The sequence below is a fragment of the Petromyzon marinus genome (assembly GCF_048934315.1).
Source record: "Petromyzon marinus isolate PM22_M1 ecotype Great Lakes invasive population chromosome 70 unlocalized genomic scaffold, UKy_Petmar_22M1.pri1.0 chr70_unloc.2, whole genome shotgun sequence".
Lineage (NCBI taxonomy): Eukaryota > Metazoa > Chordata > Hyperoartia > Petromyzontiformes > Petromyzontidae > Petromyzon > Petromyzon marinus.
Genome location: NW_027422604.1, coordinates 729,234 through 751,109, shown reverse-complemented (window position 1 = coordinate 751,109; position 21,876 = coordinate 729,234). Strand labels below are relative to the sequence as shown.

The window sequence follows — 21,876 nt, the reverse complement described above, 5'->3', positions numbered from 1 at the left end:
ACTCGCTCCCTGACGGCACTTGCCCCGGCGGTCTGCTGAGCCTACATGGGGCGGGGGGGCTCTTTGTCTTTGTGTGCAGCTGGAGAGCAAGCGTGACGCGTTCTCTCCCGCACTGCACCAGTTCTGCACCAACCCCAACACCCCCATCACCGTCATCCGCGGGCTGGCGGGCGCTCTCAAGCTGGGTACAAACGCGCTCGCTCACTCGCTCACTCTCACATCGTGGAGTTACTGACGTGCGTGATTGCTTACGTACGTGCGTGATTGCTTACATACGTGCATGATTGCTCGTGTGCGTGCGTGATTGCTCGTGTGCGTGATTGCTCGCGTGCGTGCGTGATTGCTCGTGTGCGTGCGTGATTGCTCGTGTGCGTGCGTGATTGCTCGTGTGCGTGCGTGATTGCTCGTGCGTGTGTGTGATTGCTTGTGTGCGTGATTGCTCGTGTGCGTGCGTGATTGCTCGCGTGCGTGATTGCTCGCGTGCGTGATTGCTCGCGTGCGTGATTGCTCGTGTGCGTGATTGCTCGTGTGTGTGATTGCTCGTGAGCGTGCGTGATTGCTCGCGTGTGTGCGTGATTGCTCGTGTGCGTGCGTGATTGCTCACGTGTGTGCGTGATTGCTCGTGTGCGTGATTGCTCGTGTGCGTGTGTGATTGCTCGCGTGCGTGTGTGATTGCTCGTGTGTGTGCGTGATTGCTCGCGTGCGTGATTGCTCGTGTGCGTGTGTGATTGCTCGTGTGCGTGCGTGATTGCTCACGTGTGTGCGTGATTGCTCGTGTGCGTGTGTGATTGCTCGTGTGCGTGTGTGATTGCTCGTGTGCGTGATTGCTCGCGCGTGTGCGTGATTGCTCGTGTGTGTGCATGATTGCTCGTGTGTGTGCATGATTGCTCGTGCTTGCTCGCAGACCTGGGCCTCTTCTCCACCAAGTCGCTGGTGGAGGCCAACTGCGAGCACACGGTGGAGGTGCGCACGCAGCTGCTGCAGCCGTCGGGAGAGAACTGGGACCCCACGGGCGCACGCAAGATCTGGCGCTGCGAGAGCAGCCGCTCCTACACCACCATCGCCAAATACGCGCAGTACCAGGCCTCCTCTTTCCAGGAGTCCCTGCGCGTGAGTGGCCTCGCGGCGGTGGCGACGGTGACGACGACGATGGTGATGACGACGATGGTGATGATGATGACGACAATGGTGATGACGACGATGGTGATGATGGTGATGACGACGATGGTGATGATGATGGTGATGACGACGATGGTGATGATGATGATGGTGATGACGACGATGGTGATGATGATGATGGTGACGATGGTGATGATGACGACGATGGAGATGACGACGATGTTGATGATGACGACGATGGAGATGACGATGGAGATGATGATGGTGATGACGACGATGGTGATGACGACGATGGTGATGATGACGACGACGATGGTGATGATGATGGTGATGATGGTGACGATGTTGATGATGATGGTGATGACGACGATGGTGATGACGACGATGGTGATGACGACGATGGTGATGATGACGATGGTGATGATGATGACGACGATGGTGATGATGATGACGACGATGGTGATGACGACGATGGTGATGATGATGATGGTGACGATGGTGACGATGGTGATGATGACGATGGTGATGATGACGACGATGGAGATGACGACGATGTTGATGATGACGACGATGGAGATGACGATGGAGATGATGATGGTGATGACGACGATGGTGATGACGACGATGGTGATGATGACGACGACGATGGTGATGATGATGGTGATGATGGTGACGATGTTGATGATGATGGTGATGACGACGATGGTGATGACGACGATGGTGATGACGACGATGGTGATGATGACGATGGTGATGATGATGACGACGATGGTGATGATGATGACGACGATGGTGATGACGACGATGGTGATGATGATGATGGTGACGATGGTGACGATGGTGATGATGACGATGGTGATGATGACGACGATGGAGATGACGACGATGTTGATGATGACGACGATGGAGATGACGATGGAGATGATGATGGTGATGACGACGATGGTGATGACGACGATGGTGATGATGACGACGACGATGGTGATGATGATGGTGATGATGGTGACGATGTTGATGATGATGGTGATGACGACGATGGTGATGACGACGATGGTGATGACGACGATGGTGATGATGACGACGATGGAGATGACGATGGAGATGACGACGATGTCGATGACGATGGTGATGATGATAACAACGATGACGGCGACGATGACGACGGTGATGATGATGACGACGATGATGGCGACAGTGACGACGGCGATGATGACGATGACAGTGATGATGATCGTGACAAATGATGACGACGTTGACGACGATGTTGATGACGTTTACGAGGATAACGATGGTGACGACGATGATGTCATGTCGGCCACCCACCCCCTCGTGTGCCACAGTGGCTGCCTTACAGGTGGGCGTGCTCACCAACGGCAGCTTGCCCCGACAGTCTGTGAAAGGCCACCACGGTGATCTTGGTTGTCTCTGTGCTTCCGTCAGGAGGAGAATGAGAAGAGAAATTCTCAGCACAGGGAGCAGCACTCGGACAGTGACTCCAACTCGTCAGAAAGGTTCACAGCCTGCGCACGCACTCGCACACACACACTCACACTCGCACACACACACTCGCACACACACTCACTCGCACACACACACACTCGCACACACTCACTCGCGCACACACACACTCGCACACACACACTCGCACACACACTCACTCGCACACACACACACTCGCACACACTCACTCGCGCACACACACTCTCGCACACACGCACTCGCACACACGCACTCACACACTCGCACACACACACTCGCACACACACACTCGCACACACACACACTCGCACACACACACTCGCACACACACACACTCGCACACACACTCGCACACACACACACAGCCGGCACACACACACTCGCGTGCGCACACACACACACTTGCACACAAACACACACAGCCAGCACACATTTGCATGCGCACACACACTTGCACACACACTTGCACACACACTTGCACACACACACAGCCGTCAAGCACATATGCAACAACAACAACCACCATTCGCCGCTAAGTGGCGGTGACATCCCACGGCGCTTATGCCAGGCTATGTGCATGTTGAGGCTATCACGAACAATAGCTCAATTAAGTGGCTTATCATGTGGAAATTTATAGCAGCCAAATACTCTAAGCGCACTTTTCTAAATTTGGAGGGCAAAACCGGAGGACCCGGAGAAAAATCCAAGCAGCCACGGGGAGAGAGAAGAGAGACGGAGACTCCAAGTATAGAGTAGCAGCAGGTGTCGTCAGGGTCGTGATGGAACCAGCGACCTCCTGCATACCAGGCGAGGTAGTCAACATCTCATAGCCACCGTGATCATGATGAGAGAGAGAGAGACGCAGACTCCAAATATACAGCAGCAGGCATCGTCAGGGTCGGGATGGAACCCACGACCTCCTGCGTACCAGGCGAGGTAGTTAACATCTCATAGCCACCGTGATCATGATGAGAGAGAGACGCAGACTCCAAGTATACAGCAGCAGGCATCGTCAGGGTCGGGATGGAACCCACGACCTCCTGCGTACCAGGCGAGGTAGTCAACATCTCATAGCCACCGTGATCATGATGAGAGAGAGAGACGCAGACTCCAAATATACAGCAGCAGCAGGCATCGTCAGGGTCGGGATGGAACCCACGACCTCCTGCGTACCAGGCGAGGTAGTTAACATCTCATAGCCACCGTGATCATGATGAGAGAGACGCAGACTCCAAATATACAGCAGCAGGCATCGTCACTGTCGGGATGGAACCCACGACCTCCTGCGTACCAGGCGAGGTAGTTAACATCTCGTCACCACGGCACCTCTCTCTCCGCGCTCCCCCCTCTCGCTCGACCCCCTCCCTCCCCACCTCCCTTCTCCCCCGCACTGCCCCCCCTACCCTTCCTCACAGCAGCGCTCGGAGGAAACAGAGGGGCCCCTTCAAGACCATCAAGTTTGGGACCAACATCGACCTGTCAGACGAGAAGAAGTGAGTGGTGGACGAGGCGAGCGTGGGCGTGAGTGGGTGAGCTGTGTGGGTGAGTGAGCTGGGTGAGTGAGCTTCCCAACATCGGAAGGAACAGAACGTTCCAGACGGCCGCATCTGAAAGCGCCGCGCGATGCGAGGGATGCTCACCGGAGTGTCACGTGACGATGGTTTTATAGCTTACTGACGAGGTGGACAACATATTCTTTGGGTCTTCGGTAAAGTCACGTAGATAGGTCATGCTTTCCTGATGACGACCGCTTGTGTTGCGAACGAAAGGTCGTAGTTTTTTGTTATTTTCTTTGACTTGACTGAAAGAGCCTAAGGATATGAATCCCTGCAGTGACGAAAGCCTCAAGTCAAGAGGTGGACAACGTTAAAGTACCTCGCCCCGCCCCCCAGGTGGAAGACGCAGCTGCAGGAGCTGACCAAGCTGCCGGCGTTCCTGCGCGTGGTGTCGGCGGGCAACATGCTGAGTCACGTGGGGCACACCATCCTGGGCATGAACACGGTGCAGCTCTACATGAAGGTGCCAGGCAGCCGCACGCCAGGTACGCACACTCACACGCGCGCACACGCACGCACACTCACACACGCACACGCACGCACACACACGCACACTCACACACGCACACTCACACATGTGCACGTACACACCAACACCCTCCATTCGATGACGTCACCATTGCGCCTGTGCCAGGCTATGTGCACGTTGAGGCCGCGTGAAGTGTCGAACGCCCGCTGGCAGGAGGTCACGGGGCAGACCCAGGTGCCACGGGTCGACCGACTGAGATGAGTGGCCGATGCACCACCTGTGCCCCCTACTGTGCCAACCTGCTGTGCTTTAGCCACCCGGCGCTCCGCTCGTTGTTGTGAGCGTCGCTCCTCCGCCCTCCGTTGTTGTTGGAGGGCGACTGCCTCCAACTGCCCAGTAGCGTCCTTCACGAGCCTCCTCCACAGAGGCCGATCTTGACACCGCTGGTACCAGTCATCGGCAAGTCCACTCAGCTCCACGTCCTCCTGTACCACATCACTCCATCTCTTCTCTAGCCCGTGCCGCGCCCGTTTGGCCCTTTCTATCCGGCCGAACAAAAGCTGTTGAAGCATTGCGTTGGCTGGGCATGCGGGCTACATGTCCCAGTCTGGCATAAACACACACACACACAAAGATCGCCGGGTTCACAGCGCAGCGTGGCGCTAACCGCACACACACACACACACGCACGCGCAAGCACGGCAATGCCAGGCGGCGCACACCGAGATGGCATCGGAGACGCGGAGACCGGATCCCGAGACCCCGAGACCAAGCCTGGCTTGCTGCCGAAGGCGACACGGGGGGACGATCTTCGTTCGCCGCGAGGGCCGAGCGTCCGTCTCTCCGTCTCCCCCCCCACTCCGTCTCTCTCCCCCCCACCCACCGTCTCTCTCCCACGGTCGTCGGCAGGCCACCAGGAGAACAATAACTTCTGCTCGGTGAACATCAACATCGGACCCGGCGACTGTGAGTGGTTCGCCGTTCCCGAGCCGTACTGGGGACTCATCAACGACTTCTGTGAGAAGTGAGCGCCGCTCGCCCCCGCTCACGCTCACTCGCACTCGCTCGTTCACACTCACGCTCGCTCGCTCACCCCGGCTCACTCACCCCCGCTCACACTCGCTCGCTCACACTCACTCGCCACACTCACTCACACTCACCTCACTCGCCTCACTCACCCCACTCACACTCGCTCGCCCTGTCCTACTCTCTCACTCGTCCTCACTCATTCTCTCTCGTCCTCACTCATTCTCTCTCGTCCCCACTCATTCTCTCTCGTCCTCACTCATTCTCTCTCGTCCTCATTCTCTCTCGTCCTCACTCATTCTCTCTCGTCCCCACTCATTCTCTCTCGTCCTCACTCATTCTCTCTCGTCCCCACTCATTCTCTCGTCCTCACTCATTCTCTCGTCCTCACTCATTCTCTCTCGTCCTCACTCATTCTCTCTCGTCCTCACTCATTCTCTCTCGTCCTCACTCATTCTCTCTCGTCCCCACTCATTCTCTCTCGTCCTCACTCATTCTCTCTCGTCCTCATTCTCTCTCGTCCTCACTCATTCTCTCTCGTCCCCACTCATTCTCTCTCGTCCCCACTCATTCTCTCTCGTCCTCACTCATTCTCTCGTCCTCACTCATTCTCTCGTCCTCACTCATTCTCTCTCGTCCTCACTCATTCTCTCTCGTCCTCACTCATTCTCTCTCGTCCTCACACATTCTCTCTCGTCCTTACTCATTCTCTCTCGTCCTCACTCATTCTCTCTCGTCCTCACTCATTCTCTCTCGTCCTCACTCATTCTCTCTCGTCCTCACTCATTCTCTCTCGTCCTCACTCATTCTCTCTCGTCCTCACTCATTCTCTCTCGTCCCCACTCATTCTCTCTCGTCCCCACTCATTCTCTCTCGTCCTCACTCATTCTCTATCGCCCTGTCTCTCTGGCTCCATGAGCCGTGTCAGCTGCTCGCTAACGGCACTTGCCCCCAATGGATCTGGTTAAAGGCTACTCCGGTGGGCTGGGAATGGGAGGGGGGTGTGAACACCTTTGTCTTTGTGCGTGCGTGTGGTGTTGCTTGTTGTGTGTGCGTGCTGTGTGTGTGCGTGTGTGCTGTGCGTGGCGTGCTGTGTGTGCGTGGCGTGCGTGGCGTGCTGTGTGTGTGTGTGCGTGGCGTGCTGTGTGTGTGTGTGCGTGGCGTGCTGTGTGTGTGTGTGCGTGGCGTGCTGTGTGTGTGTGTGCGTGGCGTGCTGTGTGTGTGTGTGCGTGGCGTGCTGTGTGTGTGTGTGCGTGGCGTGCTGTGTGTGTGTGTGCGTGGCGTGCTGTGTGTGTGTGTGCGTGGCGTGCTGTGTGTGTGTGTGCGTGGCGTGCTGTGCGTGCTGTGCGTGCTGTGTGTGCGTGCTGTGTGTGTGCGTGTGTGCTGTGCGTGGCGTGCTGTGCGTGCTGTGTGTGCGTGCATGCTGTGTGTGCTGTGCGTGGCGTGCTGTGCGTGCTGTGTGTGCGTGCTGTGTGTGCGTGCTGTGTGTGCGTGCTGTGTGTGGCGTGCTGTGCGTGCTGTGCGTGCTGTGCGTGCGTGCGTGGCGTGCTGTGTGTGCGTGCTGTGTGTGCGTGCTGTGCGTGCTGTGTGTGTGTGCGTGCTGTGTGTGCTGTGCGTGCGTGCGTGGCGTGCGTTCAGGAACAGCGTGAACTTCCTGACGGGCTCGTGGTGGCCGGTGCTGGAGGACCTGTGCGAGTCGCGCGTCCCCGTCTACCGCTTCGTACAGCGGCCCGGCGACCTGGTGTGGATCAACGCGGGCACGGTGCATTGGGTGCAGGCCGTGGGCTGGTGCAACAACATCGCCTGGAACGTGGGCCCCCTCACCGGTGAGAGGGCGGGCGGGCGGGCGGCAAGGGCAACGCGGCCGCTGGCGCCGCCTCCCGGCCAGCACCGCTAGCGCCACCACCGTGCACCACCACCGTGTACCACCACCCACCAACACCACCGCTAGCGCCACCACCGTGCACCACCACCGTGTACCACCACCCACCAACACCACCGCTAGCGCCACCACCATGCACCACCACCCACCAACACCACCGCTAGCGCCACCACCGTGCACCACCACCGTGTACCACCACCCACCAACACCACCGCTAGCACCACCACCGCTAGCACCACCACTCACCACCACCACCACCGCTAGCACCACCACCGCTAGCACCACCACCACTCACCACCACCACCACTCACCACCGCTAGCCCCACCACCACTAGCCCCACCACCCACTAGCCCCGCCACTCACCACCACCATCGCTCGCACCACCACCGTGCACCACCACCATGCACCACCACCGCTAGCACCACCACCGCTAGCACCACCACCCACCACCACCACCGTGCACCACCACCGTGCACCACCACCGCAAGCGCCACCTCCCATCCAGGGCCACCACCACTGTGCAGCACCACCTCCCAAGCACCACAGTGACTACGGCGCGTGTGTATGTGTGCGTATGTCTGTGTGTGCGTGGGTGCGTGTTTGTGTGCGTGGGTAGGGCAGTTGTGGAGAGAGTGGAGAGTTTCCCATACCTGGGCAGTGTGCTCATGACCGGCTCCGGTTTAACAGCAGAGGTCTCACTCCGAATCAGTCGAGCGGCAATATCTTTTCATCGGTTGCGTAACGCTGTGTGGAAGCTACCTGGTTTGTCGCTCCGCACCAAGCTTCAGGTCTTCTCGGCCACGGTCATTCCCTCCCTTCCCTACGCTTGCGAAACGTGGACCCCCCTAATGGAACATCTTCGCCGGTTAGAAACATTTAGGCTGGCCTGCCTACGATCCATCCTGGGTTTAACCTGCAGGATGGATTGTGTGAGGAGCTCACAAATCCTTGAAAATCTGGGCAAGGTCCCATTGGTGAGCTCCGGCAGGCAAGGCTGTGTTGGCTGGGTCATGTAGCCCGCATGCCCACCCACCGCATGCTGAAACAGTTTTTGTTCGGCCGGATCGAGGGGGCTAAACGGGCGCGACACGGGCTAGAGAAGAGATGGAGTGATGTGGTACAGGAGGACGTGGAGCTGAGTGGACTTGCCGATGACTGGTACCAGTGGTGTCAAGATCGGCCTTTGTGGAGGAGGCTCGTGAAGGACGCTACTGGGCAGTTGGAGGCAGTCGCCCTCCAACAACAATGGAGGGGGGGGAAGGAGCGACGCTCACAACAACGAGCGGAGCGCCAGGTGGCTAAAGCACAGCAGGTTGGCACAGTAGGGGGCACAGGTGGTGCATCAGCCAGTCATCTCGGTCATCTCAGTCAGTCGACCCGTGGCACCTGGGTCTGCCCCGTGACCTCCTGCCAGCGGGCGTTCGACACTTCACGTGGCATCAAGGTGCACATGGCCTGGCACAAGCGTCGTGGTGACGTCACTGCCACTTAGTGGTGAATGACAGTTGTTGTGTGTGTGTGCGTGTCTGTGTGTGTGCGTGTCTGTGTGTGTGTGTATGTGTGTGTGCGTGTCTGTGTGTGCGTGTCTGTGTGTGTGTGTATGTATGTGTGTGTGCGTGTCTGTGTGTGTGTGTCTGTGTGTGCGTGTCTGTGTGTGTCTGTGTGTGTGCGTGTATGTATGTGTGTGTGCGTGTCTGTGTGTGTCTGTGTGTGCGTGTCTGTGTGTATGTATGTGTGTGTGTGTGCGTGTCTGTGTGTGTATGTGTGCGTGTATGTGTGTGTATGTATGTGTGTGTGCGTGTCTGTGTGTGTCTGTGTGTGGGTGTCTGTGTATGTGTCTGCGTGTCTGTGTGTGTGTGTGTGCGTGTCTGTGTGTGTATGTGTGTGTGTGTATGTACGTGTGTGTGTCTGTGTGTGTGTCTGTGTGCGCGCCACGAACCCGGCGACCCGGGTTCGATTCCTGTGCACGGCCACCAACGCCGGCAGTGACGATTATCCTCACCGATCCTGGGCTTCCCCTAGGTCGACTCGGCCTCAAATGAGTACCTGGCGCTGCGTATAGTAAACATCGCCCACTGGGGGAGACAAAGGCGGTCGGGCGCGGTACCGGCCACCCACCCACCCCCCCCTTGTGTGCCACGGCGCCGCTAGCCTTTGTAGGCGCCGCTGCTACTCGCCGCTGCCAGCACTTGCCCCGACAGTCTGTTACAGGCTACACTGAGGGGGAATCTCTTTGTCTTTGTGTGCGGTGGGTTTTTCAACCTCTGTCAGCGTGCCAGTACCGCCTGGCGCTGGAGCGCTACGACTGGAACAAGCTGCAGAGCGTCAAGTCCATCGTGCCGGTCGCCCACCTCTCCTGGAACATGGCGCGCAACATCAAGATCACGGACAGCCGCCTCTACGAGGGCATCAGGTGAGGGGAGGGTGCTGCCCACCCACCTACCCACCCAACCACCCAGCCACCCACCTACCCACCCAACCACCCAGCCACCCACCTACCCACCCAACCACCCAGCTGTCCACCCAGCCACCCAGCCCCCCACCTACCCACCCAACCACCCAGCTGTCCAGCCAGCCACCCACCCAGCCCCCCACCTACCCACCCTCCTACCCACCCAGCCACCCACCTGCCCACCTACCTACTCACTCACCCACCCACCTGCCCACCCAGCCACCCACCTGCCCACCCAGCCACCCACCTGCTCATCCACCCACCTGCCCACCCAGCCACCCGCCTGCCCACCCAGCCACCCACCTGCCCACCCACCCACCTACCCACCCACCCACCCACTCAGCCACCCACCCACCTGCCCACCTACCTACTCACCCACCCACCTGCCCACCCAGCCACCCACCTACCCACCGAGCCACCCACCCACCCAGCCACCCACCTGCCCACCCAGCCACCCAGGCAGCCACCCACCCACCCAGCCACCCACCCAGCAGGAGACCGTGCCTTACGAGCACAGAATTCACTGGCATGCGACGTAACGCGCGCACGTGACACACGCACACGACGTGACACATGCGCAACGTGACGTGACACTCACGTGACACGCACGCACATAGCACACGCACGCGACGTGACACACACACATAGCACACGCACGCACATAGCACACACGCACGCGCGCGCTCCTTACCGACGCACAACTCGAGTGCGTGTGACACCGTTGCTGCCCGTGGTGCCGCGCAGGTGGTGCCTGATGCGCTCGCTGCAGGCGGTGCAGATGACGAGGGAGTCGCTGCTGAGCACCGGCAAGAAGATCGTGTGGCACGGGCGCGCCAAGGAGGAGCCCGCACACTACTGCAGCGTGTGCGAGGTGACGGGGGGGGGGGGGGTGGAGGTGGGGGGGGGAGGGGGGGTGGAGGAGGTGGAGGAGGGGGGTGGAGGTGGGGGGGGAGGGGGGGTGGAGGGGGAGGGAGTCGCGTTGTTCTGGCTGTGCTCGTCACACCCCCCCCCCCCTTGTGTCACTGTCACACTACGTTTCTGTGTGTGTGTAACTGTGTGTGTGTCACTGTGTGTGTCACTGTGTGTGTGTAACTGTGTGTGTGTCACTGTGTGTGTGTGTCACTGTGTGTGTGTGTGTCACTGTGTGTGTCACTGTGTGTGTGTGTGTCACTGTCACACTACGTTTCTGTGTGTGTGTAACTGTGTGTGTGTCACTGTGTGTGTCACTGTGTGTGTGTGTGTGTCACTGTGTGTGTGTGTGTGTGTCACTGTGTGTGTGTGTGTGTCACTCTGTGTGTGTCACTGTGTGTGTCACTGTGTGTGTGTGTCACTGTGTGTGTGTGTCACTGTGTGTGTCACTGTGTGTGTGTGTCACTGTGTGTGTGTGTCACTGTGTGTGTGTCACTGTGTGTGTCACTGTGTGTGTGTCACTGTGTATGTGTGTCACTGTGTGTGTGTGTCACTGTGTGTGTCACTGTGTGTGTGACCTGCTGTCTGTGTGTGCCACTGTGTGTGTGTGTGTCACTGTGTGTGTCACTGTGTGTGTGACCTGCTGTGTCTGTGTCACTGTGTGTGTGGCCTGCTGTCTGTGTGTCACGGTGCGCCAGGTGGAGGTGTTCGACCTGCTGTGTGTGTGTGACCTGCTGTGTGTGTGACCTGCTGTGTGTGTGACCTGCTGTGTGTGTGACCTGCTGTGTGTGTGTGACCTGCTGTGTGTGTGTGTGACCTGCTGTGTGTGTGACCTGCTGTGTGTGTGACCTGCTGTGTGTGTGTGTGACCTGCTGTGTGTGTGACCTGCTGTGTGTGTGTGTGACCTGCTGTGTGTGTGTGTCACTGTGTGTGTGACCTGCTGTGTGTGTGTCACGGTGCGCCAGGTGGAGGTGTTCGACCTGCTGTTCGTCACGAGCGAGTCCAACAGCCGCAAGACGTACGTGGTGCACTGCCTGGCGTGCGCCCGCAAGGCCAGCGCCTCGCTCGACGGCTTCGTGGTGCTGGAGCAGCACCAGCTGGAGGAGCTCACCGACATCTACGACCAGTTCAGCCTGGTGAGGCCACGCCACCACTCGCCACTCAGCACTCGCCACGCCACTCACCACTCCACTCGCCGCTCCACTCACCGCTCCACTCGCCACTCCACTCGCCACGCCACTCACCACCTCACTCGCCACTCCACTCACCACGCCACTCCACTCGCCACGCCACTCACCACTCCACTCGCCACACCACTCACCACGCCACTCCACTCACCACGCCGCTCACCACTCCACTCGCCACGCCACTCACCACTCCACTCGCCACTCCACTCACCACGCCACTCCACTCACCACGCCGCTCACCACTCCACTCACCACTCCACTCGCCGCGCCACTCACCACTCGCTACTCCACTCGCCACGCCAAATAAGTTCTACATACACACACACACAAACATGCGTAAGGGATTTCTTGGTTAGATCGCGTGAATATATAAATATTCTTTGGTTCTTTCGGTCAAGTCACGACGTTTTGATATCAACGCAAGCAATCGTCACCTTTTTATCCCCCCCCCACTCTCTGTCTTCCGCCTGATGACGACTGCTTGCGTTGCGACCGAAACGTCGTGATCTACGTGATGATGGAAAGAACCAAAGAGTATGGATTCCTGCAGTCACGAAAACTTAAAATCATATCAATGTTGTGTCGTTAAATCCGCCACCACCCGACACAGCCAACTGGTAATGGGTTTGTCACGTAAACAGAACATTTACAATTCGTTACTAGTACAGCACTAACCGGTTGCTGTGTGTTGGAGAGTTAAACCCACTACAACATTTACAATTCGTTACTAGTACAGCACTAACCGGTTGCTGTGTGTTGGAGAGTTAAACCCACCACAACATTTACAATTCGTTACTAGTACAGCACTAACCGGTTGCTGTGTGTTGGAGAGTTAAACACACTACTACTTTTACAATTCGTTACTAGTACAGCACTAACCGGTTGCTGTGTGTTGGAGAGTTAAACCCACTACAACATTTACAATTCGTTACTAGTACAGCACTAACCGGTTGCTGTGTGTTGGAGAGTTAAACCCACTACAACATTTACAATTCGTTACTAGTACAGCACTAACCGGTTGCTGTGTGTTGGAGAGTTAAACCCACCACAACATTTACAATTCGTTACTAGTACAGCACTAACCGGTTGCTGTGTGTTGGAGAGTTAAACCCACTACTACTTTTACAATTCGTTACTAGTACAGCACTAACCGGTTGCTGTGTGTTGGAGAGTTAAACCCACTACAACATTTACAATTCGTTACTAGTACAGCACTAACTGGTTGCTGTGTGTTGGAGAGTTAAACCCACTACAACATTTACAATTCAAGTACCGTGACGTTTCGCCGGTAATTACAACAACCGTAACAACAACTATCAGGCAAACAGCCACAGAGTTGTGGTGAAATCCCTCCTGTTTCAGTCTCAAATTGACGGCGTATGAGCACGTCGTACACCGCACGTCGCACACGTCACACCGCACACATCACACCGCACACCGCACACGTCACACCGCACACGTCACACCGCACACGTCACACCGCACACGTCACACCGCACGTCGTACACCGCACACGTCACACCGCACAGGTCACACCGCACACGTCACACCGCACACGTCACACCGCACACGTCACACCGCACACGTCACACGTCACACCACACGCTGCACACGGCACACGCGGCCACCGTTACTGCCTCCCGTTGAACCGCTCCGTGCCCTCCCCTCTCAGGCTGCACCTCCGTCCATAACTTCCTGATGAAGGCCGCTGCCTCCGCCCTCTACCGCCGCTGAAGCCGCCGCTGAAGCCGCCACCGGAGCCGTCTATGGCGAAGGAGCAACGCGCGACGGGACGCCGTCTCAGGAGCGTTGGTGGATGAGGAGGAGGAGCCGCCGCCGCCGCCGCCGCCGCCGGCGGCAGGAAGAGAGCTTCAGTCGGCGGAGACGCAAAGCCGACCGGACCCTTGAGTACGAATCGCGCGGAGCGCAGAGCGGACGAAGGGCGTGGAGGGGGGGTGGCGTGGGTGGCGTGGGTGGCGTGGGTGGCGTGGGTGGCGTGGGTGGCGTGGGTGGCGTGTCGCCGGCCCGCCGGCCCGCCGGCCCGTGCGTGGCGGTAGAGGGGGCGGAGGGGGTAAGGTTTGGGAGCCACGGGTGCGAGGAGCGAGCCATGGGAGGGAGGGGAGTGGAGCCACGGGGAAGGCGGCGGTGGCGACAAGCGGGGGGAGCCCACAGAGGATGGAGGGGTGGGGGCGTGGCGGTGTTGGGGTGGGGGAGGCGGCAGCAACCCATGGCCCCCCCCCCGCCGCCGTGGCGGCCGGCCACACAACCCCCACGAGAACGTGGGGGGCCCCCCCCCCCTCCCCGCACGCTCGCAACGCGGTTGCCGTCTCTGGGACATGGAGAAGACACGGAACGCGTGCGTGGGACATCGCCACCACCACCACCACCCACTCCCCCTCCCGCCGCGCGAGTTTTAATTTTGTCCGTCGAATATTTTTCATTTCTTACCCCCCCCCCCCCTCCTCTCTCTCTCTCTTCTCGGTTAAAATTATTTTATTTTTTTGGGATTTCGGTGAAAACGCCGTTCGTGATGCCCCGGCCGGGGGGACTGCTGTCGCGGAAGCAAAAACTTGTTAATCTATGCAACCCCCCCTCGGTGTGTGTTTTGACAGCAGTCTTGAGAGAGAGAGAGTGAGAGCGGAGAGAGCGAGAGAGAGTGGAGAATGCAGAGAGCGAGAGAGTGAGAGCGGAGAACGCTTCACGAGTGAGAGTGGAGAACACTTCACGAATGAGTGAGAGTGGAGAGAGTGATAGAGAGTGAGAGCAGAGAGAGCGATAGAGTGAGAGCGGAGAGAGCGATAGAGAGCGATAGTGAGAGTGAGTAGAGAGTGGAGTGAGAGTGAGTGGAGAGTGAGAGTGAGAGTGGAGAGTCAGAGTGGAGAGAGAGCGAGTGAGAGTGGAGAGAGAGGGGGAGGCCGGCTTGTTGACATATTTAGAAACCGTATTGAATAAAAAAAATTAACTTCTCGTTTTGTTGTTCACATCTTGTTAATTTTATCGTCGTTGTCATTTGTCACTCACCCACCACCACCACCGACCCTCCCTCCCTCCCTCCCTCCCTCCCCCAGGGCCGTATTAAGATTGTTGTACGCCCGAGGCGACTTCTGTTTCGTTAGGCGCTCGAGTGGTGACGTTCCAAACAGTTGGGTCACTGCTGCTGCCCCCCCCCCCGTGTCACTACTTGCCTACCGCCACTGTCCGCTCCGCTCACCTCTCTCGCGCGGTTCTTCGTCGGCCTGGTCGCTGGACAGGACGTTGTTACTGCTGCCACGCTCGTTACTTTAATCTGTGTGCCCCCGCATCGGATGGGAGCGCACCGCCATGGGCCGCAGATCGAGCAGATTTCGCCGGAGGTTATTGAGAGACGGGGAGAGAGAGAAACAAAACCCCCGAGGTGTGTGGGCATTTAAAAATATTGGAAGATGTCAACAGGTGTATTTTTTATTGCTTTCATCATAATTGGCTATCTTGGTTCCACTTGTTTTTTTTTACAAATCGGACAAACCATGGGTCTTGTGTAGTTTTCTAAGGCCCCGCTATTTTAGTTGCCGTCGGCCCTAAGTACGGCACGGGTGCCTACATTAACGGCCCTGGTGGGGTGGATGAGTTGGGTGAGTGAGTGGCCGCGTGGGTGGGCGAGCGAGTGGGTGAGCGAGTGAGTGAGCGAGTGACCGGCTGGGTGGGTGGCTGTGTGAGTGACCGGCTGGGTGGGTGGCTGTGTGAGTGACCGGCTGGGTGGGTGGCTGTGTGAGTGACCGGCTGGGTGGGTGGCTGTGTGAGTGGCCGGCTGGGTGGGTGGGTGAGTGGGTAGGCTGCAACAGGCACGGCGCCTAACTGCGGCCTACTGGATAATAACGGCCCTGACCCAACCCCAACCCAACCCACCCCACCCATCCCTCCTTCCCCCCCACGTCTCATCGGTTCCGTAAAAAAAGACGAAGCAGACTCGAGTGAGCGCTGTAAAATGTCGGGAATGGTTTTTGTTTTTTTGCTTTTTGGGAATGATATCACTTGCCGAGTTTTGTTCCACAAACTAAAGAAAATGTTGAACCCCTCTCGCTCTCCGTCTCTCTCCGATTTTTAGTCGACTGTGATGCGTTCGCTCACCCCGCTCCTCACCCTTCCTCCTCACCCTCCCGTTATACCGCGTGCGTGTGACGCTCATCGTTAAGATGATGACTACTGATTTAAAGAAAGCAGAAAATTTGGTTTTCAGATATTTTGTAATTATTAAGATTGTTATTAAACTATCTGCATTGTTCCACAGCAGTGATTAATAATGATGCCTGTGTACAGATTATATAGCATCTACCTTTGCCAGCCTGGCTTTTTTCTCCACATAGCTAGTATTTTCCTCTTTTTTGATGTTTTATATTGTAGCTTATAGACTTCTTTAATGAAAAAAAAAACAATTTTAAAAAAAGTTCAAAAAAATAAAATAAAAAAAATTTCTATATAACGACGATGACGCAAAGAAGTTCTAAAAAAAACTTAAAATTATAAAAAAAAATACAAATAAAATCGACCACCGTCTTCTTTGGGACAATAATACACCTTGTACAATGACAGTTTTGGTTTTTTTTGTAACGTGAAAAGATTTTAAAAACAAAGGTTGGGGTGGCAAATTATACTTTTGTACGACGTTCTGCGTTCAGCCCGTTTTTGTTATAAATAAATAAAGATATCTCCTCCTCGTGCGCCCATCCCACCCACCCACCACCCCACATCACCCACCACACCACATCATCCACCCACATCACCCACCCACCACATCACCCACCCACCGACCACATCACCCACCCACCACACCACATCATCCACCCACATCACATCATCCACCCACATCACCCACCCACCGCACTACATCCACCCACAACATCACCCACCCACCACACCACGCACTCAGCACCCCACCCACCACATCACCCACCACCACATCACCCATCCACCCACCACATCATGCACCCACCACATCATGCACCCCATCCACCCACCACACATCACCCACCACATCACCCACCAACCGCATCACCCACCACCACATCACTCATCCACCCACCACATCATCCACCCACCACATCATGCACCCCACCACCACATCACCCACCCACCACCCCACACCATCCACCCACCACATCACCCACCCACCCATCGACTCGCAACTCGCGTCGCTTTATTTTTTTTCGGTTATAAAATCACGACAAGATTATTTTTTGTCGTGCCCGCTTATGAGTTTTACGAAGCTCAAAAATTTTAATATTTTTTTTGCTGTTGCAGTCTTTTTCCTGTCGCAGATTTATCCTTCATTGGTTTGATCGTCATTACCTCCCTCCCTCCCCTCTCCCTCCTTGAATAATAAAACACAAAAAAATAACCGAATATTTTCCTCCTCTTTCCTTCCCTTGATATTTTTATCATCACACCTCTCAATAGCTCTTGGGTTTTCATTATTATTTTTTTTTGGGGGGGCGGGTTCCTCCCTCCTTCCCTCCCTCCTCCTCCTCCTCGATCTTTCTTGTAAATGTTACACTATTTATAAATCTATTTATTGCTCAAATCCGTGTCGCCTCGTTTTGTCTGTCTTTTCGTTAGGAGGGGGTGGTGGGTGGGTGACCTTTTGCCCTCAACCCCCCCCCCCCATGACCCCCCTTGACCCCCCTCCCCCCCCCCCACAGCCGAGATGTGAATCTCACACAGACCACACGCGCAGTGTAAGCCATAGCAATGTGGAGTGGCGGTGTCGTGTGTGTGTGTGTGTGCGCGCGATCTGTCTGACCCTTCACATTGGACTTCTCTCAACCATCATTGGCCCAGTGACGTCTCTACAGCTGTCCGATGTTGAAAGCAACGTTGGGCCAGCCAACGTTCCAGTACAAAATAAATACTCTGATTCTGAATTCAACTCCAGGCTCAAAGTCGTCTTGGAGACCCACAACCCTTATTTTGGTTGGCCACAAATTGATTCCAATCCATCTAAAATCCATACATGGGCAAGTATCATCAATACTAATCATACAGTTGTGATGGTCACAAGTTCATCCTAATCAATACATTGGCAATTATAAATAATAGTCATACAGTTGTGTTGGTTACAACGTTCATTCTAATCAATGCATTGGCAATTATAAATAATCATACAGTTGTGATGGTCACAAGTTCATCCTAATCGATACATTGGCAAGTATAAATAATAATCATACAGTTGTGTTGGTTACGTTTCATTATAATCAATGCATTAGCAGTTTTAAATGTAAAAAGCACCGTTTAAAGCAAATACATTTTAAATTGATTCTATAGGACTGTAGTTCCAGTGTCAAATTATATAGCACAGAGGTTACAATATAAATCCTATAGTACTCTGGTTCCAGTGTTAATTCTCTAGTACTATGGTTCCAGTGTAAAATTCTATTGTTTAGAGGTTACAATGGAAATCCTATAGTAGTCTCTGGTTCCAGTGTTCATTCTCTAGTACTATGGCTTCCAGTGTAAAATTCTATTGTTTAGAGGTTACAATGGAAATCCTATAGTAGTCTGGCTCCTTGTGTTAATTCTATAGTACTATGGCTTCCAGTGTACTGTACTGTAATTACCTTAATTTAGAGTTTACAATGGGATTCCTATAGTGCAGTACCGTGGTTCCAGAGGACCCTGGCTCCACTATAACTGTATAATACTATATGGCTCTATGGCTTCCAGTGTAATTCCTTTGTAGGTTGCAATGGCATTTCCCTATAATACTGTGGGTTCCAGCGTCAATTCTATATTGCAGGATAGTCCTAAAGTTCCGACGTGAATGCTATAGTATCGGTGTTACTTTGGAATTCCTGGAGTACTGTGGTATATTTCCCAATGTTCCCGGTGTATTTAACATTGCACTGTATATGGTTCCAGAGTGAATTCTATAGTACTTTGAATTTACAATGGCATTTTAAATCAATTCCACCAGTATTGAAATGACATTGGAATTTCTAGTCCTGCAATTAAGGCTACAGTGTGAGGGGAAAAAAATCCCCTAAAACCATGGCTTCCGGTTCAAATCCCATATAGCACAGATGTAACAATGGGATTCCTTCTAATACGATGTTGGTGTTCCACTACATGACAGAGGTTTCAGTGAAATTCCTACAGAGGTTTTATACAATGGAAATCCTATTGTGTAATATGGCTTAGGAGTAAATCCCATAAATAGGATCCCATACTGGAGTATCCGCTTATAAACCCCACTATATGGGTTCCACTCTTAATTTCACTACAGGGCCCAGTAGCCGAATTTTTCCTCTCTCTGAGGAGGTAACTTAACTTTACAAAGGCAATTTTTGTTTGTGGCAGGAATCTTTTCTTTAATTTCATTTATTTACGGCACAAATTTCCCGCCAAAAGTTGTGAGGGAGGTGGCTGGGGTGAATAACAACAACAAAGTAACTTTTATTTAAACTTCCCCAACATTATAAAACGTCTTCCCCCCCCCCCTTCTCTCTCTCTCGCATCTTCTCTCCATTTTTTGTTGTTGGCCTAATTTTGTGTTTGTTGTTTAACTCTCGTTAAAGATTCTGCGCTCTATATTTTTAGAGTTTTTTTTTTACACAACATTGGGCTGTAACTGTTAAAAACAAAACTAACGCGGGTGTGTGGACGAGCCGACTTACTCACCTCCCCCCCCCCCCCCCCGTTTCCTCCCTAATGGAATGGCCCGTCCCACCGCCGCCGCCGTGGTGTTGGTGCTGGTGGAGGGGGGGGGGGGTCTCGTGCTAGTCGCGGACTGTACCATTCTTGTCCGGAGGGGTGCTACGGGAAAGAAAAAAAATTTCGGTACGCGGAAAATCTTTTTTTTATATATATATTAAAAAAAACATACAATTCTAACAAAAGCAAAGTATATATTATTATTGTTTAATTTTTCTGCAATATTACGATATTGTTGGATTTTTTTTAGGGGGGGGGGGGGGGCAAAATTGTACTAAATAAATAAATACAACGTTCACCGGATCTTTTTTTGTTTAAAGTTTCCCGCCAAAGTCAAAGTGTGTGGCGGGTGAGGGGGGGGCGATGAGGTAATTGGTGGCGATGATGATGATGAGGTAAACATTTTGTGAATAAAGTTTTTGGTAAAGAAATGTTTTTTTTTGTAATTAAAAACAACTTTTAAAGTGCAACTTGCCTCTTTAAGACTTGTGTAAAAAGATTCGCACACGATCGCTGTGTTGTTACATTTGTGAGATTGTTTTTTTTTAAAGCTTCTCTCTCTGAGGTAAAATCGTGTTAATAATTTGCAAAAATTATAAATTTTACATTCGTATTTTCGCCTTGTTATTGTTTGTTTCATTGGTATTTGAGGAAAGTTCCACCTCGAAGTGTACAATATTAACAATGATAAGCTTTAATATCTGTATTAGGGCTCATCGTTAGGGAGACATCGTTACGTTTGCATTTACATAAATGTAATTTTATTTACGTAACTTTGTCTATTAACGTTACTTTGTTTATGTACGTTACTTTGTTGTTTATTATGCGTTACTTTATTTATTTATGTAACTTTCTTGTTTAGTAACATTACTTTGTTTATGGACGTTACTTTGTTGTTTATTTACGTTACTTTGTTTATTAACGTTTGTTGATGTACATTACTTTGTTGTTTATTTACGTTACTTTGTTGTTTATTTACGTTACTTTTTGTTTTCAAGACTTTTAGGGAGTCGTTTTACCCCCCCCCCCCCCAAATAATGTTTACATTTCTGTTACACATTGAGCAAACTTGACCAAATATCATTAAACCTGGCAAGGTTTTAGGCGGTTTCTAAACTAATTAAACACTCGTTCAGGCACGGGCTATTTTACAACACAATCAACCAATTCGACCAATCGCTTATCGTGGCTGGACGTCTGTGAAGAGCTTTATAGCTCATCGGATTCCACCGGTAATCGGAATAAATATCCTGACAATACGGTACCTTTTTGGCAATATAAAAATATAATAATAGGTGTTTTTTTAATTATATTTATATACCCTTGTCTGTCAAGAAACACAGTTGTTGTGTTAAGATGTTCAAACACCAAACGAAAACCTTTAGCAAGGAATCGTGTTACTGCATTAATCACACTCGGAGGTAGTGCTTGCGGGGAACATTCAAACACGGACCATATGAAAATAGATTCGAAGCTTTCGTGATTGCAGGAATTATACGTGGCTTTAGCGAAACAACCAAAGAATATGATCTTGTAATATATGATGCACTGTCTTTGGCCGAGGCTGGTGATATAAATGCGGTGACACGATAACTTTGCAAAAGGTTTCCGTTTGGAGTTTTAACATCTTAAACGCAACTCCGCGTTCCTATTGCCAGAAAGAGTATATCAATAAAAAAACACATTCCTAATATTCTCACGTTGACGGCTATGTTACTGAAGCCTTTAATTACCTCACAAGATTGAGCAGAAAATGCCGTTACATTCATTAGCGAATTCGACTGTACAACAATTAATGATACAAACCTGGAGGCGGTCAAGACATCACCCAGAAATGTCTGTCCGTCCCGCGCGTGACGTCACTCCACGAGTCCCACCCCCCCCGCGTGACGTCACTCCACATGAAGGACACCCCCCCGCGTGACGTCACTCCACATGAGGGACCCCCCCGCGTGACGTCACTCCACATGAGGCCCCCCGCGTGCCGTCACTCCACATGAGGCCCACCCCCCCGCGCGACGTCACTCCATATGAGGCCCTCCGCGTGACGTCACTCAACATGAGGGACCCCCCCGCGTGACGTCACTCCACATGAGGCCGCCGCGTGACGTCA

At 53.6% G+C, this 21,876-nt stretch overlaps 1 protein-coding gene across 4 annotated transcripts in view; it reads left to right on the top strand.

Annotated features, from left to right (window-relative positions):
* The window catches only part of KDM6A (lysine demethylase 6A), a 42,920-nt gene extending 25,283 nt beyond the window's left edge, over window positions 1–17,637 (top strand). For 2 of the 4 annotated variants that reach the window (XM_076058322.1, XM_076058321.1), the window contains 11 exons: window positions 80–185; window positions 905–1,110; window positions 2,560–2,630; window positions 4,014–4,091; window positions 4,491–4,639; window positions 5,533–5,647; window positions 7,288–7,475; window positions 9,804–9,945; window positions 10,729–10,855; window positions 11,859–12,029; window positions 13,753–17,637. In XM_076058322.1, coding sequence (XP_075914437.1) covers window positions 80–185; window positions 905–1,110; window positions 2,560–2,630; window positions 4,014–4,091; window positions 4,491–4,639; window positions 5,533–5,647; window positions 7,288–7,475; window positions 9,804–9,945; window positions 10,729–10,855; window positions 11,859–12,029; window positions 13,753–13,779 — 1,380 coding nt within the window. In that variant the 3' untranslated portion in view covers window positions 13,780–17,637. Of the gene's footprint in view, window positions 1–79; window positions 186–904; window positions 1,111–2,559; window positions 2,631–4,013; window positions 4,092–4,490; window positions 4,640–5,532; window positions 5,648–7,287; window positions 7,476–9,803; window positions 9,946–10,728; window positions 10,856–11,591; window positions 11,655–11,858; window positions 12,030–13,752 lie in introns of those variants that run through there. The other 2 variants (XM_076058324.1, XM_076058323.1) reach the window with 2 other exon arrangements.
* Window positions 17,638–21,876: the final 4,239 nt, after the last annotated feature.